Consider the following 26,115-nt stretch of genomic DNA (forward strand, 5'->3'; position numbering starts at 1 on the left):
AGGTTAAAAACAAAAGAAAATTTCAAACTTTAAGCCCTAAAAGTGGTTGCGGTCGCTTACGAGAGGTGGTCGCTTACAAGTAGTTCCAAATATAGTGATTTGGTTTAGAAACTTTTGGTATTTTGGAAAACTGGTCGCCGAGGAGAGGTGGTCGCAACCGTAGGTTCGACTGAACTATGATTTATACCGCTATGGGTCCAAAGTTGGTTCTGAGGCTTCTTCAGAGTAGTTGGGCTGCAACACACTTGTACTGAACCAATGTTGAAGCAAGAGTTGCTTGTTTTTCAAACTCTTTCCCTCCACTTTAATGATGTTTTGTTTTCATTCTGTACTGAAATAACGGACAGGTTCTCATTGACGTTATATTGGTCAAATGTAACATCAGAGACTACAACGTTTGTCTAGTTCATTTAGTTCCGGTTTCTCTTTCGGTTGAACGTTCGGTTAAAAAACTTAAGTCAGTTGTCTTTCTACACAAGCACACGTTAATTTTTCGTGCAGTCTTTCATGCCTTCCAGAGATTGTAGGCTTTAATATTCTCTCTCTAACGGTATGAAGCACCTTGACCATACTTAGATTGAGAACATTGGCTTCATGTACAAAACGACCTGTAATGAAATGTTATATATAATGAGTGTACTGTGGCTTCTCCGGTGCGCCAACGATATTTCAGATCCGCAGCAGATACAAATGATACACTTCACGGGATACTACTTAAAGTACCAACTCTGAAGAACCACTTAACTGCCTACAGACTGCTGGTCGGGCGTCTATCACACAGAGATTCACAAAGTTACTAGAAACTCTATTTACGGGATTTGGGAATCACTCTCAAGTGTCAGTGCCCAAATCACGAGAGTTTGGCCGGAAATTACATAATTTCTGGCTATGCACCCCCCTCGCTCCCACAGCTCGTACGCTCATGATCACGAGCAAAAAAACTAAAACAAATTGAAACTCAGTAACAGGAGTTTGTAGCCTTGATAGTAAACTTTATCTACACATGCCTACTGCACACTGGTAAAAAGACAATCTCGCTCCCAGAGTCTTCGTTCCCCTTGACCAGTGGTCGGAAAACGAGAGCTCTGCGAGCAACCATTTTGAAATAACCGAATTCTGGTGATTCCGCCTATCCGGTTTCACTGTCAGTCTGCATCTATGGCACATACCTGAAATGGTTGCTCCCAGAGCTCTCGTTTTCCGACCGTTAGTCAAGGGGAATGGAGACTCTGGGAACAAGATAGGTAAAAAGACTAAGTGTCGAGAAAACGTTATGTAAAAATAAGTAACTGTGAAAAATGGGTCGACTCTTCCAAACAGGGTGATGTCATTCTCGTCCACAGAGCCTCTGCTTCTTTTGGTCACATGCTCCACAAAATGCCGATGACACTTTAACACGAGTAGCAGGCACTTTGTTGCCCCATTTCAGACCATGTGATGATACTCTTGAGAATTGTTCCTTTCAAATTTTCAAATAGTTGCACGTATATGAATAAATAAATTTTAGATGGATAAAAGAACAATTCTCTTGAGAATATCATGTGGTCTGCAATGGGACAGCAAACTGCCCAAGCAAAAAAGGTCAATAGAGTGCTGTAAAACGCACTTCGAGGTGAGATCCATTCCTGTTCTTTCTTTTAGAGACTGAAGGACCTGTCCATACTACGAATTTGAAAATGGAGGTTTCAAGCTGAATGCACATCAAATGTTTTCTGTCCACACTAAAACACAACAATCACCTGTCATTTTGGGTTTGTCTAAAATTCGGCCAAGAAAATCAAAATGTTTTCCGTCCAAACAAAAACGACATCTACAGACCTTGCAAAAGGGAATTTAAAATGACTGCCATTCTTGTTTCTTTGTTGTGGACTTCACTGTTTAAAAGTGATTGACTGCCTGAGTGGTAATCAAAAGGTATCCAGAGCCTCCCTGGGATGACAATGGTCCAGTCAGCATACCTTATGCTTGGCATGGTGTTGCAAAAAATATTTGAAGGATAATAAACACAACAGCTGCCATTTGACTTTAAAAATATGCTTGCATGTTTGTCCTTCAACATCATCTGTTCCTTGAAGCTCCTACTTTTACCCAAAGTTCAACCTTGGAACTGTTTGCTTCTCGGAACAGATATTGTCCACAGACAAATTTCTGAGTATATTTTTATGCCAAATAGAGGCTTTCCTTTACACATCTTGAACTGGGTATTCCTGCACTGGAATCACCAACCCACATCAAAAACAATGCACCATGATAAGGAAGAGAAAAATTAAGATCAACAACAATTTGTGATTCCATAATAACTTTTACTCAGTTTGACCAAACAATGATAATCATGTATGTATATGACATGACCTCAACGATAGGATACTTGTCAACTGGTTACTTCACATCCCTGCATTCGTTTTCTGCAAGCAAATCCGGTAGACTGTGTTCCTGAAGCAAAAATGTTAGTCAAAACACATGCAACATGGTGCAAGAAAGAAAGTAATAGACCACTACCCTTTGTTATGAAGCACAAACAGGGGGAAAGTCCTCACATTGGAAGGAATAAAATGTCATTTTTTTTTCTTAGGATATGTTTTGGATGAGCTTATGTTTGGTTTAATTGGAAATTTCATTAAACTGAACTTGTAAAACATCATACCACATTGAGGCTACCCTCCATGGAAGAGTACTTTGAGAGACCATTATATTTGAAAGATAGTCATTGCTTTTCCTCCATCCAAAACTCTGATTTTCCTCCAAAAATGTTGGCAACTGCCAAAAGAGTTTACATCCAAATCCTATCCTGGCGAATGAATGAGTTCCAAAAAATTGACTCCTGATTGTTTCCAATGTTCTGTCCCAAAACTGTACTGGAGCTGACCTCCAGTTCCTATGCTATTCCGTGATCACTGACATGAGAGGATCCGGTCTCCTCCAGACAGCTTTAGATCTGTCACAGAATTATAAAAAGTTAACTTGTCAATAATTTCTTTCAATTTTAAACAACACAGCATGCTTGAGAGGAAAAATGCAGGAATGCTGCTTGTCTTTAAGTAAAGTACTGAGAATCATGCAGTAGTCAGCCACATTATTTAAGACTTACTGTTCTTTAATTCTTGCTTGCTGGAACAGTATTTTACTTTTGCACATACATCAAAATTAAATTAAAATGAAACCAAATACATTGTCTTAATCAAATGGAACTCAAAGGTCTTTAAATGGGTTCACATTAACATAATTACCCATCTGCAGTCTTAAAAAAAGTGTCAATTTCTGATGTAGGTTTATCATCATAATTGAGAAACCATGCATACCATGATATCCAAAGAAAATGTCCTATGTCCAATTGATCCTATTGTTCCCAGAGGGTATTTTAATCCACTGGTTCCTTATCCAGTTTCTGATTTCCTTAGCAAGTTAACTGCAGAAACATCTATTGTTGTTTTCTTTCCTAGCTTTCCTTTCCAATATCACAATTTGCTTGTGCAGCCCTGAAAATGATATCATGGAAGAGTAAAAGATGTGCCTGACTACACAAAATCAGAAATAAAAAGCTATCTTTTGTTACAGCTAAGACGTCACTCTATTTATGCCTTCTCTTACATCAAAACAATAAAGAACAGAACTACACATAACAGGAATGCAGTGGAATGTCTATGAACGTGAACGTGAACGAGATTTAGAACGCCTTGGAGAGCCAGATCTTCTCCTCTTCGGTGATCTGGAAGGGGACTTGGATTTCTTTGGTGAATATGATCGACGAGGGCTGCGGGAGCGGGAATGGGACTTCCTTCTTGGGGATCTGCTTCGTGAACGTGACCGACTACGGCTTCGTGACCCACGGCCTCCACCAGGATTGTCCTGTTTTACACGAATGAAAGCAACTTCACCCTAAATGACAACAGGAAGAAGAGAAAAATGTAAGACAATTGTTTTTCAAGATAAACTGAATGAAATGGGCTCCACAATAAACTATTTTCACTGAAAAGTTAGTGTTACCTCATGAGAACGGAACTTGGAGTCATCAAGATGTTTCAGGGCATATTTCATGTCGTCATAACGAGAGTATTCCACAATACCAGTTCCATCCTTGAAAACGTCAGTAAACTGAACATCACCAGCATCTCGCATATGGTCCTTGAGATCCTGCCAACTACCAGTGGGAGGCAACCCAGAGACTAAGACTCGGTACTCAGAGCGCCGTGGAGGAGGACCACGACCACCGCCACCACCACCACCACCACCACCACCACCACCATAGCCACCACCACCAAATCCTCCACCTGATCGGCCACCCCCACGTCCACCACGTGGAAACTCTACACGAATCCTCTGACCATCAAATTCGTATCCATCTCTCCCTCTGACTGCATCTTCAGCATCTCTATAAGGTAATAAACAATTTATTCCTTTTTCAGTTAAAGTTGGTGCAGAAAACTTGAAAACAGGCTATTAAGACAAACCAAAACACAAAGAAATGAAAATACAAGGAGTGTCCTGCAGTGAAATTTAAGTTACAAGCCAAAATGATGTTGACAGGTGACGAATCCGATCTTGACTGTTTTATTCACTCATAAATTTTTCATGCCATTCACTGTCAACAGCTTTGAACCCGAATCTTGCCAAGAAAGAAACGCCAGGAACTTTCTTCAAAAGAAACTTAACTCTTCCCACCGCAATGCAAAACCGTGGAAACAATACAGTTCTTCGGGCACAAACTTATAACTGCTGAATTCATGGATCTGACTGTTTCGTCACAGTTGCGTAAAAAATTAAAATAGCGAATGCTGAGAAAAGAACAAATCCATGATGACGAATTAGTTTTCTTGAAAAGAAGCTTTTCTCACAAGCCAGCACTTTGCGCAACAGCTAAAATGTATCAGGAAGAAATGGATCAGCGTCAGAAAACGAAACCCGATCGAGCAAGATAGAAACGACGCCGCTCGAAGAAGACCGAGGAAAAATCGCCAAACAAGCACATAACACTAAGCGAGTGTATAACTAAACAAGTCTAGTTATAAAATACGGGTTGAACTTCAGTTTAAGTATTCCTTTCTTACCTTGGGTCATTAAATTCGACGAAAGCAAACGGTGTGCCTCCAGTACCATAACGAGGAATTTTCAAGTCGACGTCGGCAATTTCTCCGTATTTGTAAAAGATATCTTCCAAATCTCTTTCGTCTACGTTAGAAGGCAAGTTTCCAACGTAAACTCGCCTACTATTGTTATTGCTTCGATTCATCATTGGGCTAAAATAAGAGTCGTTAAACGTCCTTAAAAAAGGAAGTCTAACAAACTGCGTCAGTACAAAGATTCAAAGATGGCCGGCCACGAGTAAGGTCTGCTAAAGGGGAGTCCTATCTTTGATCAGGGACTCCTACCCAGGTCTCCATCCAAAGTTGACTGGCGCGTGGAGTTATGGGTTGATATAGGCGGCCCAAAAATCCAAAACATTTCACGAATCAAAATCGTAAACTTTGAGAACAGTATCCAATCAGAGACAAGCAGGAAAGGAAAAATAGGGAAAGGAAAAAATAGTCAAGTGTTCTTCAGCGAAAGTAACCTTGTTGTTGAGGAAAGGGAAGTTAAATTTTTGGATCGCTTGGTGTCATCTTGTGCTGATCGAAAAAATTTCTAAGGTGGGTAAATTTTTACGATAACAGCAGTTTTTCAGCTGTACGTTGTGTTGATCATGAGGGACTTGTAAGAAAATATTGCCTCTGTCAAGAAAAAATCTGTAGCTAAGCTGGTCGAACTTTTCATGTTTTGCGTTAATATTGTTTATGAACATAGGCTAATTCAAATGGCTGATTTCTGCACATTTATTTCCAAATTTTTAGTTTTTTTTTAGTAAGGTCACTTATAAAATAATGGTGAATGCCACAGAGGTTGTTTAAGCGTAATGCGTCAGTCAATTCCAGCAGTACCCATCCCCCCCCCCCCGGGCTAATCCCCGGGCACTAGCATTTTTTTTTAAATGGGCAAATTCCCCGGGGTGGGGACACATAAGCTGTCTAAATGTCCCGGGGTGGGGACGAAGAAAGAGGGCAAATGCCCTGCCCCCAGGATCGACGCCTTCCAACACCTCTGCAGTTTTCTTGTTAATCAGTGAATAAAACATTCAACTGTTCAGTATTTTAATGCAACGGTAAGACTTCAAGGACAACAGTACGTGTTAGTTGATTCTGATTATTTTTATTTCGTTATATTTTGTTTTTAACAGTTTGCTAGAGGATAGCGTGACATTAAATATTTTGTTGTATAAAAACCATTTGTTTTGGATATTTCAGCAAGAATAATGACAATTCCGTTAACAATGTCTACAATGAAACAATTATCATCGTTTTAGAAATGTCACAAGTTTAATATTTTATTTCAATACTTGATTATAAACAGTTCGTTGAATCAATAACCAGAAAATTTAAACCTAGATTTTTTTGTTCAACAGTGTCAAATGCACGTAACAATGCTGGACCCTTCCATCCACAAAAATGGCCACCCTATGTTCAACAAACACCTTGTCTTTCCCGTTGAACTCATCCATGGCACTCTCAAAAACACGTGTGTCAAATGCCCGGGGATCACCCCGGAGTACACAAATGCCCAGCCCCCGGGCCGCGATAAAATTGCGAATGCCTCACCCCCAGGACTGACATCGTGAGCAAATGCCCTGTGGTTGCGCGGCGGGGTGGGGGGGATGGGCACTGCTGGAATTGACTGATGTATAAGCTTAAAAGTTTTTAGAAGATGAGTTTCACAATGATTTTGGATACCATTTATCCTGAGACATGTAAGTTTACTGTGCATTTCTGAGCCAAAATTAATATCCTTTCATTTCTATGCTGAATTCAATTTTTCCTGCCAAAAAATTACACACCAAAACATTTTTATGTAAGGAAAATGAAAGTCAAGTGGTTGCCACGGAAACAAAAAATGTGTGGCGTTGCAGCCCTAAGTAGCTCTGTGAAAGTGATCAGTAATCCTGTGTTTAAGCTTACACTTCTCAGTGTTCAGTAAAAAGTGCTGTGACCTGGAAAGGAAGTTATAAATATGGTTCTTTCCACTCTGTATTAGATGTCTGACAGAAAAGCAGTAGTGAAAAATGCTGACATGTCAGAGGACATGCAGCAGGATGCCATAGAGGTCGCGACACAAGCTATGGAGAAGTTCAATATTGAGAAGGACATTGCTGCATACATCAAGAAAGAATTTGACAAGAAATACAACCCCACATGGCACTGTATTGTTGGGAGGAACTTTGGTTCATATGTGACTCATGAAACAAAGCATTTTATTTACTTCTACCTCGGACAAGTTGCTGTACTTCTGTTCAAATCTGGCTGAACTTTAAGAGTCAAACCAAAAGAACTTCTGTCCAGCCATTTATTGACTTAAAATATGTTACTGCCATATTGTTAATATAAATTTTAAAGTATTTAAGTTTGTGTGAGTTACAAATTCTAATATAAGTTGTCTGATGTGAGGCACCGGTATTTTATTTACACCAGTATTTATGTTTCTTTTTGTATAATAATATCAACATAAAAGTGGTTGTTTATGTATTAACATAAAGCAATGTAAAGTAAACCAATTTTTCTAACTGGCCAGTATTTGACCTCACAGAGGTAGTGTTGTTCAGGGATATTTTAAGAAATGTGCTTGCCTTCAATACTATAATTTATTGTTCAGAGTTTAATATTGGTGTTCCTTCCATTCTTGTTGAATACACGTTATTTGCTTCTTTTTTAATGCAGCAGTTTAACTTAATCTGTATGATAGACACAGGATTAACACACTATACCACAACTTCCCTTTGCTTCTATTTCAGCATTAACTGTACAGTCCCTCTGCTGTAGTTTTCCTGTTTGTTAGAGAAGTAGTAACATCCAAGAAGGAGACTAAGCCTTTGAAACCCGTTTTTTTTTTTTTTTTTTTCTTTTTTTCAAAAAACTGATCCTAAAAAATTTTGAGGATTTCAACTTAAATCCGCTTCGCTAATCTAATATCTATTTTTACCTTTGGTGAAGCACCCACTTTTGCAACTCATAATAAAAAACAAAGTAAGTAGTGCTATCTAAGGGAAAGAGGGAGAGGTGTTTACCTGAGTGCTATGCTTTTGATACACTCAGACAAAGGTGTAAACCCAATTATCCCAAAAGTGATCACTTATAATAAAAACACCTTTAGAAAAATAGCATACACAAATACCGCTAACTTAGGCTATTGTTTATTCAAAGCTCGTTCATTCAACCGTTTTTGCGTAAACTACGATCAGACGTTCCTTTTTGCAGTGGCACCATACAAAACAATATATTTTGACATTTGTGCTTGGGCCCATCCATCCTCGCAGACCCAGTGGCAGTTAATCGGGGCGAAAACGTCCTTGTAAACTTTCGTGAAATCTTTCGTCGCGCCGATTTATTTTCCTCGCGCCCACATGCTTACGGGTTTTCCGCGAGGGTTGAAACGTTTTTACATGTGAAAAAGAAACTGGGGAAGTGATGAGAAAAACTGCTGTTTGGAAAGCGGACGTTGCGCCTTTGTCGAATCAACAAAAACGTCAGTTTTTTTTTTTTAACAGGAATTGATTCTGCTGTTTTTTTGTTTTTTTTTTACGACCACCTTTCAGTGGTAGATCTAGGGAAGGGGTCCAGGTCCGCCCTTTTTTGGGTAAAAAAAGAAATCACAGATGGAAGAAAAGTCTTAGCTCAAGGTCTGGATCCGCCAATGACTGACGCAATTTTTTTTTGCCCGCGGATTGAGTGCCTACCTGATATGATGTACATACAAGAAGAGTTCTTCTGCGTACTAGGTTCCCCAATGTTACGTACGCAAGCTTGGATCAGATGCCACAAAAGAATTACCACTTCGGCTACCTACCTGTTCTTCGGTTTTAAAAGTTATATAAACGCCCAAAATTCAATATTCAGAACCGCATGGAGCGGGGGAAGCGGGGTGGGCATACCCGATTATTTCATCCCGCAATGCATTCTGGGTTGATATAGGCCGCCTAAATAGGCTTGGAAAGTCATCCAATCAACAACTCAGTTTACACTTATTGGGTGTTCCATGGCGTGGGTCAAAAACTCCAAGGAAGCGATGTTGTGTTTGTTTGAGGTAGCTGTTTGAGAAAGAGAATTTCGGTGGCGAAGATCTGTGTAAGTTGCGGAAAGCTGTTTTTAGACAGGGTGAGTAATCTGGTTCTTTTTCATTCCCCTTTGCCGTTAACGCCATAGGCGTGGTCGTTTGGGAGGTACCCGGTTAGTTAGGAGGTGCGTGGAGCGAAAAGCTAATTTAAGTTTGCGTTTGTTCCAGATGACCGAAAGGAAAGCAGTAATCAAAAATGCCGATATGTCAGAAGACATGCAGTCAGATGCAGTAGAGTGTGCTACCCAAGCTATGGAAAAGTTCAACATCGAGAAAGACATCGCTGCCTACATCAAGAAAGAATTTGACAAGAAGTACAACCCAACATGGCACTGTATTGTTGGGAGGAATTTTGGTTCCTATGTGACCCATGAAACAAAGCATTTTATTTACTTCTACCTTGGACAAGTAGCCGTGTTGCTCTTCAAGTCTGGTTAATTTCGTGTCAAAAAGAAAATGCTGTATTTCGATAGACTCGAGGTCGCCGGACGCCCTATTAAATTAAGTTATAAGCTTACTTATAGAAAACTATTGAGAAAATCGCGGTGTTTTGTGTTCTTTGCTTTGTAACAGAATATTTCTAGACTGACCTGTAAAAATTTTTATCAGAAATGTACCTGTACTCCAAGCCCCTTTCTGTAATACAATAAACATACAAGCACTGTCTTGAAGAGTATGTTGTAACCACTGTTGACCACCTCCATTAGGGTAAGGTGGGCTAACTTACATAAACAAAGCTGACTTTAGATTTGTAATCTCAGGTCTGCTTGGTACTTTTAGGCAGAATTCAGATGTAATAAATTTAAGATTGGAAAGTTTGCTCTAGTTGGTTAGAGTCTTACTGATTTTGATGATGTATAAATTTTAAACATACCGAAGTTTGTTTTGAAAGGGAAACTCCTATCAAATCAAGATCAAAAGTGACTAGGATTTCACTTGATCTCACAGGGAGTGAAAGACAGTGACCTCAGACCGTCTGAGAATGAGGCGATCATTACTGAAATATATCTATGAAGAATTAAAACATATTCTGACTTCATTGTTAATGAAGTCAGCATTTTTTCAAATAAAATTGCAAGGATTAACTGCCTGAATTTTTTGATTTGAAAGGAAACCAACTTTTTCAGTTGATTCATCATTAGCTTGGACAGTTGCCATGGTTAAGCAACATTGGGAATTACTACTGCAGTAACTTATTTTGTAACATGTCAGTTTTGAACTCATCAGCTGCGATGGTTTGATATGAAATAAAAATTGTGGACATAAACTCCAAAGTTGGGAAACTAAGTTCAGCAACTTAAAAATGGCGGAAAATTTTCACCAAGAAATAAAACAAAGAAAGTATGCACTTGCCACTGCAAGAATCTGAAGAAATTTGAATAAGCCTGCACAGCAGGTGTATTGGTTAACGAGGAATATGCCCATACCCGGTGCCCATATACTAAACATTTAAGTCAAATAGCAAGTAATTAAATGGTTGAATATAAATTGATTTATTCATTCTTAGATTTTGTACAGACTTATCCAGGAACAACTATTTGTTAACAGTTTGAGGTCGAAAGGGTAGAGTTAATAATTTTTCTAAATTTGCAGTCAAAGAACCACTTTATAGTTTAAACCCTGAGTGAATGGCTGCTATTCCAAACGTTAAGTTCTTGTATGTCACATGACTGAATCCAGCATCTTCTATCATGCCTGCAAACTCTTCCTGAAAGCAGAATTTAAAATCAAGAGTCAATGACAGAAGCAACAAACTCTGTTAATAATCACAGTGGGTATGTTTCTTTATTTCCTGCCATTTTGATTGATAGGGAGAAGGGGTTTAAGTTTACACCCCATTTCCATCATGAAACCAGCTGCAGTTTTCTTCATATTTTTTCAATACACCAGCAATGCACAGTATATAGTTGCCATATTGATTAGCAGATGTAGCTGTACAAAACTATGTTATTGTCACATCAACATGAAAACAACTCAAGACAATTCACAGATGTCTGTTGTGCACAGCGATCTGTCTCTCTCACATGGATTGAAATTAGACTGTGTATCTAAGTGTTGCTAGAGGGGGACATTGTGGGGTTCTGAACACCGCAATACTGCAAAAAAATTCAGCAAATACCTCAATAATGCAAAAAATCAGCAGTCATGTTGTCATGGGAGCCCTAGGGCTGACATTGTCCAGCGGTATTCTTGGTTAGTACATGCATTGTTGTCCCATGTGCTTGCAGTGTGTTCGTTGCTCTGTTAGCGTGGCGTTGTGGGTTGAATTATAGTAGTTTAGCAGTTCTCAGCATTCCCTCCCTATCCCCCCCCCCCCCCTCTTTTCAGCAGTTTTGTTTCTTTCCACTGAGCTATCTGGCTTGAGTGTGACAGGTGCCTGTAGGGGGCCTGGCATGGGGGGTTCGTGGCTTGGTTGCAGGTTGGGCAGGCCAGTCAGGTGTTCTAGCGCCTTGGGGATGTGACTGCGGTTGCCGCACCCGGGCTTCATAGGTACCTTCCCTCCACTAGCGACTTGGGCATTAAGGGCAAGTAAAAAATGTAATGGGCCATAACTGTTGTCAAAAAGATATTATGAGGAAAATGAAGGTACACTCAAACAACATGCAACAAAAAAAACTGAAATTAAAAAACCTGGTTTGGAAATTGTCTGATGCTTTCCACTAAATACTGGTATGATTTCCAGTCTCCAGCAATGATATGTCCCATCACAGGTATCACATCAAAAGAGTACTTCTCATAGGCACTGTTGGAAAACAATTTCAAATATACAAACATTCTTTTAACATCCAGAAACCAACAATTTTAGATTGCTGCTAATATTGTATCAGGGACCATGTCCATTTTCACTCCAACTAGAAAGATTCCTTTCCATAAGCAATTGCTAGGCATTTCTAGCCAGTAAATATTGGCTGATGTTGAATATGAGATAGTCAAAAAATAAATAAATAATTAAAATTTTATAATAGTAATATTACAACCTTTTACTAACTCAATGTGAGGGTTTTAATTACTGGGGATATTGGTCCAAGGTTGTGGCAGTACAGACCGAGTGCAGCAAGGTCAGTACAAAACTGACTGAGGACCAATATTCCCCAGTGCGGTTCAAGCAAGATAGTTTAGTAAGTAGTTTAATATATGGCACTCAGGAAATGCCTGCTTTGAATTTGTAACCCTTAATAAAATAAAATAAAAAATACACAGCTTATGATGAAACATCCGTTTCGAAAAATCCTGACCATCAGAACGCTCGGATTCACCTCAAGACTACCCTGTCATATAATAATAACTCTTCTTACACCTTGCTAAGAGCTCATTTTTCACTTCACTGAATTCCAGACAAAGGAATCTTCCACCAGGGGCTAGAACTCTGTAAGCTTCAGTCAAAGCCTATGATTAAAAGTAGTAAAGTTTGAGAAACCCTCAGACAAATTTGTAGTACGTAAACAATGAATGAAAACCCCATGAAGTGTAACCTTGGGTATTCTTGTAACATTTCGAATCCCAAATGCAATGGTGTAAGCATCAACTGATGCAGTGGCTATAGGCAACTCTTCTGCATCTCCTTGAATCCATGATATATCTGTGTCACAAGAAAATAAATTACAGTAATCAATGTGATGAGAAACCACTTTAAGCTTTGGATAAAGCCTTGTGGAAGCCTTAAATGTCAGCCTCAATGGACACCTCGTACATGTAAGTGGACACTCAATCACGGTCAAGTGACCTGGTTAAATGAGAATCAATAGTTAGCAACAATGATGGAAAATTAAGACACAATCGGAGCATCATGAGTACAGAGCAGCAGACAAGTTAATATTCAAAATGTAAACCCCCTTTGCTCCTATTCAAATTTCTTCTAAACAACTCAAAAAGACACAGGAACACATGTCAGGTAAATACATGTAACAGTACAATTATTTTAGCTGCTGATATAGTGTTCACGTCCCCTGTGCTTGGAGTGATTTTGAGACCTTTAGAAATTGTAATATCAAAGTGCTTACTTTAGGTCATCTGGTACAAAAGAATGCATTTTTCATTGACATAATTTTCACAAATCCATTTTAAGCTCATTGCACAATGACATGTTCAAAAAATTAAATGGCAGACTTTTATTTTAATTATTATTTTTTTACTTCTTCGTGGTGTTAAGATTGTAAAGAATCATTTTATTGGAGGCAAAAATTAATTTTCTGTAAGTGGCAGTTAAACATTAGTATGTTGCATACAAATGACCTTCAATTCATATGTTATCTTCAAAGCATTAAAAACATTAAAAACATTAAAAACATTATTGTATTCTTTTTGAACTTGCAAAACATTCAAAACTAAAAACATCCAAGTACCCTGTATGTGCACCTGAAGAGTGATTGAATCTTGCAGCCCTCTGTTGGCCGACATCAAGCATGGCTTTGTTGATATCACACACAGTAACATGAGCGTCAGCAGTTTCCATTCTTTGTCTGCCCCTGGGTGATCTGTTCTTAACATGGTTAAGGAACCTGAATGCAATGTCACCTGAAACAAGAGAAACCATGACATGGCTTTGGTCCTGCAATTCCTTTTTAGAGACCACTTTAAGTTAGGCAAAAATATTGTAAATTGAATACAGTCATTCCTCTTTTTACATGTAATTTGCTAAGCAGACAAGCAAGTAACAAACATGAACTAAGGGAGATTATTTTGAACCAACCTAAAATCTCAGAATTAGCCTGAAGAGCATTACACAGCATTAGTTAACCTAGTGCATGATTGAATTACTGCTTCAGGGGGTGGTACAATACAGTTTGCTTTTAATAAAGGATTAACACAAAATCAGTTTATCAACAAATTAATAATAATATTATGAACAACATACCAGTTCCTCCAGCAACATCTAAAAGTTTTGTTCCCTCAGGAGGGTTAAGAACCCTGATAAGTCTGTCTTTCCACAATCTGTGTATTCCTAAGCTCATGGCATCATTCATTTTGTCATATGAACTTGCTACATTTTCAAACACCTTGTAAACTGAAAAACGAATTGCAATATCTTGCTAGAGTGATAACATGGTAGATACCATACCCTACCCCCACCTCTTCACAATCTTATAAATTACTCTTCTGCTATCTACTAATACTTTCTTTCCCCTTACCTAGAAGTGACATCTACATGTAATGAGTCTGTGCATTTCCTCAATAACCCTGACCAGTAGTTAAGTCAGGGAACCAGGAGAAAGCTGGTAATAATCATGCATGCACAAAATGCAAAATCAAATGTTAGTATTTAACCAGTAAAATATTTGATTCTAACAATTACTGGGGAACTCTATTCTACCATCCTCTCAGGAAAAGTTATGAAATTAAATGTTTTTGCCGTTGTGCCAGAAAATATCCAAATTCCCCCATACACACCCCAAAAATAGGATTTTTGGCTTAAATGCCCTTCCCACCCCTCTGGAAGTTTTAGTCTAACTTCATAATTTCCTTTGAAAATTTTGGCCCTTGAGGACTCCCATCTCATCTGAATTTCCAAATCTTACCTTCCAGTGGAGGTGTGGATATTTTCTGAAACTCCTGGATTTCAAAAATTCCAAGAAGTTGGGGTTCAAAGGACCAAAGGTGTCAAAGGGAAATTATGGCTAATTTTGGCCTACACTGGAATATTTTCCAGAAGGGTTGTAATGGGGTAGGGGTATGGATATTTCTGGAATAATGCAATATATAATTTAAACTTTCCAACTGATTTTGCTTATTATAGTTGTCAACTAAATGGTGGTGGTTAATAAGCCATTTGTAAGACTTTGGTCTGACCGTCATAGCTGACCTTATAATGTGCAGTTAACTACCAACAAGATTAAGCACATGCGTGCCTACCTTTCTGGGTCTTCTCTTGTTCTGACACTCTCTTGTATCCGAAATGCGTACTTTTCTCTTCTGTTTCATAATTGGAGAACAGCCGATATCTCATCTTGGACAACCAAGACCCACCACAATACGAACAACGAGGAATAACCAGGGCAAAGGTCCTGGAACTCATACAAGGAGCCGCCATCTTGGGTTGCCAAATTAGTCCCATAATTCCTAGCGTTCAATATTTTGGTTTCCTTCCCAGGAACTCGATTGTGTTTTTGGTAAACTTCCAATATTTTACTTGAAATTGGCGTCTTGGCGATAACTTCCCTGTAAAGAAGACTATCTAAGATTTTTTTAGATGCTTTATAATCGCAGTAGAAGTAGGCTAAGAATGATGGCTCTTCTCAATCAGTCAAGTTTAGCAAAAAAACTTTCCCGCGCGTCCTTTGCAAGGTGCCAGCGATAATTAACGACGATGGTTGTAAAAAAGCGGGGTAATGTATTTCCTGTTATATTACGGTTTGTTAATTTAATCAAATTGGTTTATAGATAAGTTTGATTGATATCTGTTACTTTTAAATTTTGCAGATTTTCAAAAAACAGCAGGACTTATTCAGGAGTTCCTCTGCAAACTTTCGTGCGAGGAGGCGACTGCTGAACTGCGGGACTCCATGAATCTCGTTCTTTTCTACTTACAAAAATACTACAAAAAGCTCCGGAGCAGAAGCCTTTCAAATGGTGCGTCACCAAGATTAAATGGAAAATCTCTTAGCGGAAGTCTTATTTTAAATGGTGGTGTGAGCCCTGTGTCCCCTGCTTGTGGAACACCTGATCAATTCGAATGGAAGTGGTACAATTTAGAATCACCTAGACTATCAGCAAGCCTCGGAACGAACGAATTTTCTTCTCTCCCTCTGGTGTTGCAAGCTGCAAAATCGGCAGATTTGAAACTTTTGAAAGAACTCATAGATAAAGGTAAAATTAGTTAAAGGTTACGTGAATGTCAATTACATGAATGTCGCCATCAGTTAAAGTCCATATCTCCTTAACAATATTTGTTTTTAATGTGAAGTAATAATCAACTTGATGTTTACCGAACACTTGATATTGTTGCTCTTCAAAGTAAATTTGTGCGATCAAAAGGTTATCTTAAGGTTAACAGCCTGAAAAGTGTATTAATTTTATAATACATTTTATAATACATTTCTGCTAAATGGGTGATTCCAGAAAATATCCATACCCTACCACGGGTGGCATAAGCATTTTAACCCCACTTGCCTTTGGAGATTCCAAAATGCTGTACCCTCCATGCCCTCTAAATTCCAAAATCATTAACCCCCCTCCCCTCCAGATTTCCGTTTTTTTCTTCAACCATCTAGAATCCTGTTTTGACTCCCTATGACTTCCAACGAAAGAGGTTTTACACTTTTACATCTTCCCAGAAGATTACCAACTAACTGCCTTCAAGGCTTGAAATTACGACCGATACGACCACATACATTTGTGACTATAAAATGTTCGGCGACTTGAACTTCCTCCTCTTCAGTCGCAAGTTTGCAACTAGTTTTCGACTTAACTACTGAAGGAATAAAAATCTTAATTGTGTTGTGTGGTTACTATAGAAATTAGAACATGCGTCGGCAAATCCTGCTTAATTTACCTTCGATATTACCAATGATATTCACTTGTTCAGACACCATTAAAGCGGTTTCTTTATGAATATGTATTACTGGTGCATAATAAACTAACCTGGTGGGTCGGCGTTTATTGCAAATGGTTTTCTGACAAGAAATTTATCAACTTTAAGGTCTCTGGAAACCAATGTATAGCCCAGTTTTTATCACTCTTCTACAGTAAATGAACACGAACAAGTACGATCGATCGATGCTTGTCTCCTGTCTTGCTTTCCGCAGTAGTCACACTCTTGTCTGTCCCCTCTAGAAAACCCCCCGTGCCCTTGGGACTCCAATTGTAAGTACACCCATGCCTTTGGATTTCCAGTTCAAAGGACCCCCCTTGCCCTCAGAATTCCAAAAAGCGGCCCATGGTATAGGTATGGATATTTTCCGGAATCACCCAATATGCAACAGTGCTTGCCATAAGAGATGTAGGAATGAATTATACTGTAGTTTACCGCTCCTTGTAAGACGAATTCTGATTGGTTTGTTTGTCCATGGAAGAAGTGGGGAAACCAAGCTACCATAGAATAATGTTTTTCAGTTGTACATATATGTTATATCCACCATGTGTTAGGTAATTAATTTTTATTGGTTAAAGTGATTGGCTTCTATTGAACATGTTACTGACATGTCTTTACAGATCCAGAGGTTGTGCAGCAAGTAGATGGTTTGGGACGCAATGCTGCAATGTACTGTGTCCATGGAAATACACCTGCCCACTTAGAATGCCTGCAGATGCTTATTACCGCTGGTTGTGACCTGGACCTCCAAGCAAATGGTATGAAATTTGCCTGAGTAATACATTCATTTGATAATGAGGATAAATATTTTAGGATATATACAGTCGCATGGATTACTGACCAAGTGTTGTAAGGTGAAGGTAGTAGGATATCAACAAAGTTCTTTTTGATTTGCTTTTCTTTCCTTTTTTAATAAATTGTGTTTGTACATAGATAACACAACAGCTCTACACGTTGCTGCCCATGTCAATAATACGAGGGCCCTGACTCTACTGCTTCATTATAAGGTATAGTGGCCTGTCTGTTGTTTGTTCAATCTGCGTTATTCAATTTTTATACATGGAAATGCTGGGATGTTTTAAGAAAAATCTGACCATGTTTGCACATACATGTATAAACATTTCCAAAGACATTCTGAAGATTGCTAAGCAGTTTCTGAATAACTTCCATGCACCAGTCTCCGGATGTGTTTCTGGAACAAAACAAAGTGGCATGTACTTTTCCCTTCTCAAATTTAAAAATTTGGGGAAGCACCAGTACTGTCACTTTTCACAGACTTTTCTTTTCTTGCATGCTGCGTAAAGTTTCTCAGCTATGCACTGAGAGTAGGCATCAAGTAAGCATGAGATGAAAGCTTCTGACCCTGAGGGATGAGTCTCATGCCTAAGTTGTGAGAAAGTTGACAAGTATTAATTTGATTACTTAAAAATTTCCTTTAAATTTAAGACCATTCAGTTTGTATGTTACAGAATTGCTTAAAATAATTGGCAAACCCTAAAGTTTAGACTTGCATCAGAATTAATGAACGTACTCAGTATCTTTTCCGTTATCACAGGCATCTCAGAATGTTGAAGACAACATGGGAAGGACACCACTTCACTGGGCAGCAGCAAGTACTTCAGAGGATAATGTTAAGGTGAGGTTATCACATGCAGTGTTTATTTTACTCTCTGGCTAAAACAACTGAACCTAACATTTAAGTCAGATAGAGTTGGATCTCTGCTAATGTTCCTGATGGACACCTCTCACAAGAGGACACTCATGCATGGTCCCTACAGCTACATACAAACATTATTTTTTTTATCAACCCACAAGCAGATGCATTTTCATATCCAATGTATGAAGGAACTGGCTCTGGATAGTGTGAAGTGTTTTTTGTAAAAAACACACAATGATATTGAATCCACTCCAAGCAAGTGACAGGTGGTGGTGGTCAGGGTGGAACCAGGAGATCTAAGATCTAAGATGGAAATGTGCAACATGTCTGAAATAAAAACTTCATGTGGATTGAAATGTGCAGTCGCAGTGATACTCATTGTGTATTTCTTGTGCAGTTATTGCTTCAAGATGGGGGAAACTTAAATGCTGTAGACAGTGAGGGCTTGACCCCAGCCATGTGGGCATGTTACTTTGATCAGCTTCAAAATCTTCAGTTTTTACATAAAGCACTGTCTAGGATTGACCCAGAGGAAGATGCAATCTTCAGAGACACTGATTGTTATGGACAGTGTGTAATACACTGGGCTGTCAAAGGAGTGGGATCATTGCAGTGCCTAGAGGTGATTAGAAAAAACAAGCTAGTATACTCAGTCTCAAACAGTACATGGTAAGGTGCTGTGCCAAGTCTAAGGTGTAGAGTTAATTAATTTGTTAAAAGATTTGAACCAAAGGTATTTCAAAGCAGCACACATCATAGTATTATTGTGAGATCATACTCCATAAGAAATAATATTCACTGTCAAAACATGTACTAAACAACTTGACTTGACCTATGCTGTTAAACTTTATTGTCTCGATCATGAATAAATCTGAAGCCAAATTGTCTTTTGACAGTTGTTGAATGTTCGGACTGATAAACAGATTGAAGCATTTTAAAGAACAAAGGTCTCATTCTATCTTAATAGAAATCTATGATTTTTGTTTTTATTAGTGACTGATCTGAAGTGTTTCAATTTGACCTTTAGGACTTATTAACACCACAGACTGCAGTTCTAAGGGACAGTGATGGTAGAACAGTACTACATACAGCAGCAGAGAAAGGTAGGGAAACAGCCAGCATGTGGCCATTCTGATGAGTTTTAAATCTTAGTATTCATGGACAAGTGATGGTAACAATGGTACGGGAATAGAAAAATGGAATAGGCTCAATTAACAGCCGCTTTTTAAGAAAGGAGCCTACACTAGTAGACCAGACTCAAGAGACTGGCAGAAATCGAGCCTAAAAATGGAAATAAGGGTTTTTCTGTTAATATTTCTTCGAGTGCACCCTAAGAGATACTTTGACAGCTTAAAATAGTTGCATTTTGTCATCAACACCCTAAATGAGACCAGAGTCCTTGATTTTCATGTGGAAGTCCCCTGCCCTCCCTGGTGATAACTGTCGGCTCAAGCCAAGCTATCGTTATTTGTGCAGGGTGGCCCTCTGAGAACTAGGCTGGTATCAATCGGGGCCCTCTCTAACTTATAAAAATATATAACAAATATAAAAAGCCTGATAAATATGTGCAATATGTGTTATTAAAAGTAGTAATTACATCTTATAATACCAGTATCACTTCTTGGTGAGATGCCTGATCTGTTGGGAAATTAACTTACAGGAAATACAGCAGCTTGTGAGATGGTTCTTGAGGCCAGAGGAAACTTAGAGGGCCTTCTGGATACTGACAACTCAAAGAGAACTCCAGTTCATCTTGCTGCCATCTGTGGTCAAGGAGAAGTGGTGAACTTCCTTCTTGATAGAGGAGGTTTGTGGAGCCATGTATTCAAGTTTTTGTCCTTAAAGTATGGCATTTATTTCCAATTAGATGAACTGCCTCTTTGTTAATGAAGCTGAATCATTTGTAATCATTCACTAAACAAAACCGAGTGCTAATTTTACAATCAAGTATACAAAAAGTAGTAGCATTGGTCAAGGCTATTCAATAATTAACAGTAATATTATGAGCTCAAGGTTTCTAGGAAGTGATAGTTGATGAGGCCAAAGGATGAATCTTAACACCTCATAGAAATCAAAAACAGACAATTTAATTTTTTTTAGTGAATTCTAATAATTATACAGCAAAAAATGATGCAATATTCATTTCATTTGGACTTTGAGTTGAAGCTGAATAGACTGAATGAGTTAACAATTCTTGTCTCAGGAGACCTCTCGTTGAAAGATTGTTTTGGTGCCACTGCAGTTGATTACATCCATAACAAACATCTCAACTACTGTGCAATGGTGATCAGAGCCCACACACAGTGCAATGAACATCAGACAACCAAGAATGCATTTGTATCTACACCTTGCAATATGGAAAGGTAAACTATGAAGGCTGTGTGCAAAGGTTATTTTACTTGCAAATTTTATTGTTTTACCACAGTCATGTAAAGCTCCCATGTAGTGAATAAAGAAATTATAATAAATTAAAATCGATAAAATGCTAATCCATGTGAACAGTAAATATTATGAACTTAGGCACTTATGTCAGGATTCAGATTGGTGACTTCTGAAAGAAAGTCACAAATTTTTTTAACATATTTTTGTAGCTGCAATCTTTGAGAGGTTAACCAATGTAGAAGAGATGTTCTTTCTGTTAAACAACACAGCAATTTTGATATAATTTATAATAAGTAGCAATGATTGTTTAAAATGGTGAAAGTTATGTTTTAAAGTTTATTAACTGAAGTAATAACCATGGTTGTAGCAATAACACTGATGTAAAGAACAACCTTTTTCTTTAACAGACAAGATGATCATGACCAAACTGATACTTCAAGACCACAACCATCTGCTCTGACAATTGAAGCTGTTAAAGCAACAACAGATGACCAACAACACAGAGCATCTTTCCATGATCAGAACTGTGATGTGTCAGAGCTCCATGGATTTGATGTACAAGGTGGGTCAGGACAAGTGGAAGATGAGCAAAGTTCTCAAAACAGAGAACATTACTCAAAAGGCGGCACAATAAATGCAAACATTTCAGATAAGGGGGACGAACAGAACAGGTCTTCAAATGCAAACAGACGACAGAGTACACTAACAAGACAGAGTGGGATTCGTAATGAAAGTAGTGATTCCAGACACTCTGTAGATCAAGCTCCAAGTTTTGATCTGAGGACTGAAGATGGTAACATACTAGTCGTGGTAAGTAATCTTGATATGGAAGATCAACAGGAGGAAGTTATTGACGTGGAAGATGGTGACATTGGCATTGACTGTGAGGAAAACTTGGAATATTCCAGTGTAGGTTTGCAGCAGGGACATGGAAGTGCATCAAGTATACATAGTGAGGCAGATAATGCTGATAACTGCAGTGTTAGTGGTGCTCTTAGTGTCTCAAGCCTTGGCAGTGACAATGAGGAAGTAGTCCATGATGAGGACTTTATAGATTACCCGGATGAAAGCAACAAACAAAAGCAGAGGAGGGGAGAAGTTATGGATTCACAAGCTCAGGTATTAGGACAGTTGAAGTTGATCAGTGAATGTCTGTTAGAACAGAATTCAACTCTCTGTCTATCAATATTTCATCATCATCATCATCATCATCATCATCATCATAAACTAATATTTTAAGAGGAGGCCTCCAATCGCCTTGAGGTGGTTTTCAGGAGGGTCCTCAAAAAATAGAATAACATTAAATGTCTAAAATACAAAAGTAATAAAAGCTAAAAACGTCATCATTATCATCAATATCAACAATGGTAACATCATCGTCATCATCATCATCATTCTCAGTCCTTTGATTATTAATACTGTACCATGTCATTGCATCCCCTACCCCACCCCTCTGTCAGGCATCCTGTGTACAAAGGTTCTTCGGGATTTGATAGCCCAATTTTTCAGTAATTTGCTGCTTAAGAATAAGTATTATTGCTACAGTTATGCTGATCTATTTATTTCCCTCTGTTTTCACAATGTATTGTTATTATCACTCTCTCATATTACCGTTTCTGGATTGTTTTGATAGACCATACCGGAATCTCACAAGAGTACAAATCAACGATCAAGACAACTTGCTCAAGAAATTCCTCCACCCCCAAAATACCCAACGAAACTGGTACAGTTACAGATGGAAAACAACTACATTAATACTGATAACACTGGGGAGTATAATCAAGAGAACCTTGCTGTACCATCTAAGAAGAAGAAAGACAAAGCTAAAAAGAAAAAACAGAAGGGACCAACAGGGTCTGAAATGTCGTCACCTCTTCCACCGCCAAGAGGAATTGTGCCCCCTCTCAGCCCTCCTGGTTTGGGGCCTCCTGGTATTGCTAAACTTGGTGTTTTGGATCCTCGTGGTATAAAACCAGCTCCTTGGGAGCATGGTAGCCTGGGTCCCCTTAGACAAGCTCCTCCAGAGCTACCTTCATCAAGCCGTGGAATGGGAAGACATGCAGAGTACTCTAAAGGTTATTCACATCATGGGGAAGTTCTTGATCGTAATGAAGGTGCATTTGAAAGACCTAGAACTCCTGAACCACCTCGTAGTCCTCGTGATATTACAACAAATCAATCACTTCAACCATGCCCTTCTAGTTCCATGATTGGCAGCCAAGGCAACCTCTTTAGAGGTCCTATAGAAGTAGGGGTGCATGACAGGGAGATGAATTATGGCCCACCTGGTCCATCTCATGGACCCCTGGCACATGCTAATGGCCAAGCACTTCTCAAAAACATTGTGAGTGGCAATCATTAAAATAGCTTTAAATTCTAAAAGTCATTATTTCAATCACTCATCAAGCCCTTAATGTAAGGTGGCCAACACGTTCTTGCAATTCATTCCACAACAATTCACAAGTTGAAAAGGTTTGCAACATAACCTTAACCTCATGTATACCTCTCCCACCTTGTTACTGTTACATACAAAATCAATTTAGTAATAAACACAAAACACACTTTTCAACATGTACTGCAATACTATTAGCACAACAAGGTGCCAGAAAAATGTTGCTCACAATACTCAGGGCCTTAAATAATTTTTTTTTGTTTAGCAGTTAAGATGCTACTAACATAATTGCAGCCGTCAAATGTCATGTTAAATTCATCATTAATTTGATAATAATTACGGTATTGCTGGTGTTTAATGTTTGTATTTTAATACATTCAAATAATTGTTTTAGTATCATGACTTTGTCATATTTGATAACAAAGGGTGTGGTAAGCTCTAAAGTGTAATTTTGTTAAAGGAACATACAGGTCATAACAAATACTTTCTAGGTAGTTTATTCTTTAGCCTTGCATGAATGTGAGAAGGTTGTTGAGAAATATTAAAACTTTCAGTACTTAAAATCTAAAAGCCATTCCAAACGTGTGACCATCTGCCAATGGATTTTGAATTAACAATGTGCATAACTTTTTCACTTAGTAAATGTATTCCCGTGATTTGATTAGTATTGTTTATAAACGTAAAAATGGATCAATTAGTATTCATAACTTAAGACACTGTTTCCTCAGAAGGATGACTTGAGTGAATTAAAAAGTGGGACTTTTATGTTATTGTCCATGTCTGACTTCTTTGCTATTGTTTCTAATGTGTGACTTTTTCGCTTTTTTTTTGAGACTGAAAGCACCGTAATTAGTAACTTTTGGAAGCAAATTGTTGTAAGTACAGCGAACATGGTCAACAAAATTTCCCGTAATTCTGGGTGCGCCTTTATAACAGGGTATTTAGGTGAAATTTTCATTTTGCTTACTTGTCACAATTGTCTTCGAAAGTTTAGGGTGCGTCTTATAACCGAGTGCGCCTTGTATAAGTGAATAAATACACGGTAATTTTGTTTTTTTATTATAGGACATAATAGGTAGAGGTCCCAAAATGGAGTCCTGGACAGGCAAGAATGTAGGTGGAATAATGTCCCATGGACCTCCAGGACAGCACATCCAAGCTCTTCATGGACCAATTCCTCATCCACCCCAGCGGTGATTAGAAGCCTTGAAAGAATTGCATTCATCTGATTGTTTTATGTATTAAGTTCTTTCCATGAAAGGCCATGGAGACACTTGAGCTTGGACGATACAAAACATGTTTGCCAGTTTTTAGAAATCATGATTGCTTTGTTGTGATTTGTTGATGGTACACTAACCTGTCTGGGGTATTGTCTGTCAATAATATTTTCTGCTCCTCAGTGAAACACATTGTGTGCTCCAAATCTTGCTTGGTTCTTGTGATATTGAGAGAAGAACTATAAGCTATGAACAGAGTAACTAACTAACAATATCTTACGTCCACTACACCTATCATTAAAGGTGTCCACAATAAATACTTTCAGCTGAGCATTTTAAATCATCTCACAGTTATTCAAATGTAAAAAGAAACATGTTAGACATTTAGTGCATGTTAGCTATAATTAATATTATAGTTTGTAATAATTAATAATAGTTGTATTTTAGAATATAATTTTCCGTAACATATTTAGTGGAAACTTGCATGTCCCCAGTGAGTGGGTGTCAGTGGATGTAGTAGATGTAAAACACTGCTTTATGTAGTTACTTATTTACCTGGGGGTGGGGGTTTACTCTACAAAGGTTTATATGGGGAGGCTCTGCCCCAAGGTCCAACCCCTTACCCTTTTGTATACCATTTTGACAGAAAATGCACCCCTTTCATATACCTTTTATTGAAAGAAGGTACCCCTTAAGAACACTACATTGCTTTTTAAACCCTTGAAATGAAGTTAATGATGTTATGCTTAACAAATTAAATGATACAGCCACAAGGTGGGTCTTTTCAAAATATTTTTATTAGGGTCCCTTTAAATACCTAAACTGACACATTCCTCTGCCCTTTTATACGCCTGAAGCCTGTAAGAGGTACCCCTTTTGGGCTGAGCGTCTCCGTACAGGCCATTATAGGGAGTTTCCCCCCCCCCCCCCCCCCAGGCTTATTTACTAGTTATTTATAATAAATTTTGTGACTGTTTTATGAAATTTATTTAAAGGTAGTTTAAACTATATTTATTGTGAAAGGATCTCTTCTCTTTGATGGCAAAATATCATAAGTTGTCGTAGGAGTTACCTGTAGTAATAATAATTTATCTTTGATTCCTATTAGCATCGAAATTATTGTTATTTTATAAATATTATCACTGTCACACATACATATTAATTTATGAAGCATTGAGGTAACTGATGCTCAGTCACTAGGTGTTTTGTCATCCCTGCAACTGGAAATAAACAGTCTGTGACTTCTGCTATGTCCTGTATGTGGTACAACAATAACTCAGTAATGTAGGTTTCAAATTCAGTCACTTCCTTTTTACCAGTGTGTTTTAACTTTTTTTTTTTTAATTGTTGAAAGATCTTTAAAAGCTGGACAATTCATCAAAATAGATGTTTCTCTTTTATTTGTACCTTGTTAAATCCACGCATTATCAGTAGAAATCAGTCATCAGCATCTGACACATTTCCTAACCATTGTGCTGATACAAGTCCCTGACCAGAATAATAATATTTCTACTTCAGTTGGGGTATAATAAAAACAACTGTAGCAATGGGAACAGTATTGTGTATCAGTACTAACAACAGTGGCAGAACCTAAACATATTCAAACCTCCAAAATGTCAAAGATATTTGCCTCAGAGTCCTAATCAGTTAAAGTCTCTGACAATTGCAAGCTCCTACCCGTCTCTCCTGGCATCTGTGGTGCACCCCAGGGTAGGGCATTTGCTAAAACAGGACTGCCTGGAGATCGGGGATTGTCAAAGGCAATCTTATATTTCAGTTTTTAAAATATGTACGTCTTTCATTGTTT

At 38.2% G+C, this 26,115-nt stretch overlaps 4 protein-coding genes and 1 pseudogene across 7 annotated transcripts; 3 read left to right on the plus strand and 2 right to left on the minus strand.

Moving 5' to 3' along the window:
* Positions 1 to 2,282: 2,282 nt before the first annotated feature.
* On the minus strand, positions 2,283 to 5,341 carry LOC110046464 (serine/arginine-rich splicing factor 1-like). 3 transcript variants are annotated; one of them, XR_002296388.2, is made up of 5 exons: positions 5,046 to 5,341; positions 3,985 to 4,369; positions 3,300 to 3,876; positions 2,645 to 2,935; positions 2,283 to 2,433 (listed from the first exon to the last, which is right to left on the minus strand). XR_002296388.2 is itself a non-coding variant. In XM_020752162.2 (3 exons), exons 1-3 carry the CDS (start codon positions 5,228 to 5,230, stop codon positions 3,640 to 3,642), a joined length of 807 nt encoding a protein of 268 aa, XP_020607821.1. In that variant the 5' UTR covers positions 5,231 to 5,341; the 3' UTR covers positions 3,074 to 3,639. The 3 variants fall into 3 exon arrangements, 1 of the variants encoding a protein (XP_020607821.1); XR_002296386.2 differs by having other exon boundaries at positions 2,283 to 2,935; XM_020752162.2 differs by lacking the exons at positions 2,283 to 2,433; positions 2,645 to 2,935 and having other exon boundaries at positions 3,074 to 3,876.
* Positions 5,342 to 5,473: 132 nt separating this feature from the next.
* On the plus strand, positions 5,474 to 7,734 carry LOC149096729 (dynein light chain 2, cytoplasmic). Its single transcript, XM_089280190.1, has 2 exons — positions 5,474 to 5,624; positions 7,060 to 7,734. The coding sequence occupies exon 2, from the start codon at positions 7,060 to 7,062 to the stop codon at positions 7,327 to 7,329; it is 270 nt and encodes an 89-aa protein (XP_089136316.1). The 5' UTR covers positions 5,474 to 5,624; the 3' UTR covers positions 7,330 to 7,734.
* Positions 7,735 to 9,020: 1,286 nt separating this feature from the next.
* On the plus strand, positions 9,021 to 9,957 carry LOC110046465 (dynein light chain 2, cytoplasmic pseudogene; annotated as a pseudogene). Its single transcript, XR_002296389.2, has 2 exons — positions 9,021 to 9,173; positions 9,301 to 9,957. The product of XR_002296389.2 is annotated as a dynein light chain 2, cytoplasmic pseudogene (transcript).
* A 644-nt stretch (positions 9,958 to 10,601) lies between these two features.
* LOC110046463 (uncharacterized) lies at positions 10,602 to 15,286 on the minus strand. Its single transcript, XM_020752160.2, has 7 exons — positions 14,983 to 15,286; positions 13,988 to 14,137; positions 13,489 to 13,647; positions 12,606 to 12,712; positions 12,431 to 12,519; positions 11,764 to 11,875; positions 10,602 to 10,840 (listed from the first exon to the last, which is right to left on the minus strand). Exons 1-7 carry the CDS (start codon positions 15,182 to 15,184, stop codon positions 10,739 to 10,741), a joined length of 921 nt encoding a protein of 306 aa, XP_020607819.1. The 5' UTR covers positions 15,185 to 15,286; the 3' UTR covers positions 10,602 to 10,738.
* A 24-nt stretch (positions 15,287 to 15,310) lies between these two features.
* On the plus strand, positions 15,311 to 25,558 carry LOC110046462 (uncharacterized). The gene is made up of 12 exons (XM_020752159.2): positions 15,311 to 15,455; positions 15,550 to 15,936; positions 17,281 to 17,418; positions 17,594 to 17,667; positions 18,216 to 18,296; positions 18,715 to 18,939; positions 19,345 to 19,420; positions 19,978 to 20,124; positions 20,521 to 20,680; positions 21,107 to 21,818; positions 22,333 to 23,043; positions 24,157 to 25,558. The coding sequence occupies exons 1-12, from the start codon at positions 15,437 to 15,439 to the stop codon at positions 24,286 to 24,288; spliced, it is 2,862 nt and encodes a 953-aa protein (XP_020607818.2). The 5' UTR covers positions 15,311 to 15,436; the 3' UTR covers positions 24,289 to 25,558.
* Positions 25,559 to 26,115: the final 557 nt, after the last annotated feature.

The sequence above is a fragment of the Orbicella faveolata genome, unplaced genomic scaffold (assembly GCF_042242905.1).
Source record: "Orbicella faveolata isolate gen_17 unplaced genomic scaffold, um_ofav_v1 contig_47, whole genome shotgun sequence".
Lineage (NCBI taxonomy): Eukaryota > Metazoa > Cnidaria > Anthozoa > Scleractinia > Merulinidae > Orbicella > Orbicella faveolata.

Coding starts and splice junctions, on each gene's coding strand:
- LOC149096729 (XM_089280190.1), top strand. CDS start 7,060: ATGTCTGACAGAAAAGCAGTAGTGAAAAATGCTGACATGTCAGAGGAC.
- LOC110046462 (XM_020752159.2), top strand. Junction 20,125..20,520: donor CTTCCTTCTTGATAGAGGAG/GTTTGTGGAGCC, acceptor TTCTTGTCTCAG/GAGACCTCTCGTTGAAAGAT. Junction 21,819..22,332: donor TTATGGATTCACAAGCTCAG/GTATTAGGACAG, acceptor TTGTTTTGATAG/ACCATACCGGAATCTCACAA.
- LOC110046463 (XM_020752160.2), bottom strand. CDS start 15,184: ATGGGACTAATTTGGCAACCCAAGATGGCGGCTCCTTGTATGAGTTCC. Junction 12,520..12,605: donor ATGTTACAAGAATACCCAAG/GTTACACTTCAT, acceptor TTTTAATCATAG/GCTTTGACTGAAGCTTACAG. Junction 10,841..11,763: donor TCAGACAATTTCCAAACCAG/GTTTTTTAATTT, acceptor TTCTGCTTTCAG/GAAGAGTTTGCAGGCATGAT.
- LOC110046464 (XM_020752162.2), bottom strand. CDS start 5,230: ATGATGAATCGAAGCAATAACAATAGTAGGCGAGTTTACGTTGGAAAC. Junction 4,370..5,045: donor GTCGAATTTAATGACCCAAG/GTAAGAAAGGAA, acceptor ATTACCTTATAG/AGATGCTGAAGATGCAGTCA. Junction 3,877..3,984: donor CCAAGTTCCGTTCTCATGAG/GTAACACTAACT, acceptor GTTGTCATTTAG/GGTGAAGTTGCTTTCATTCG.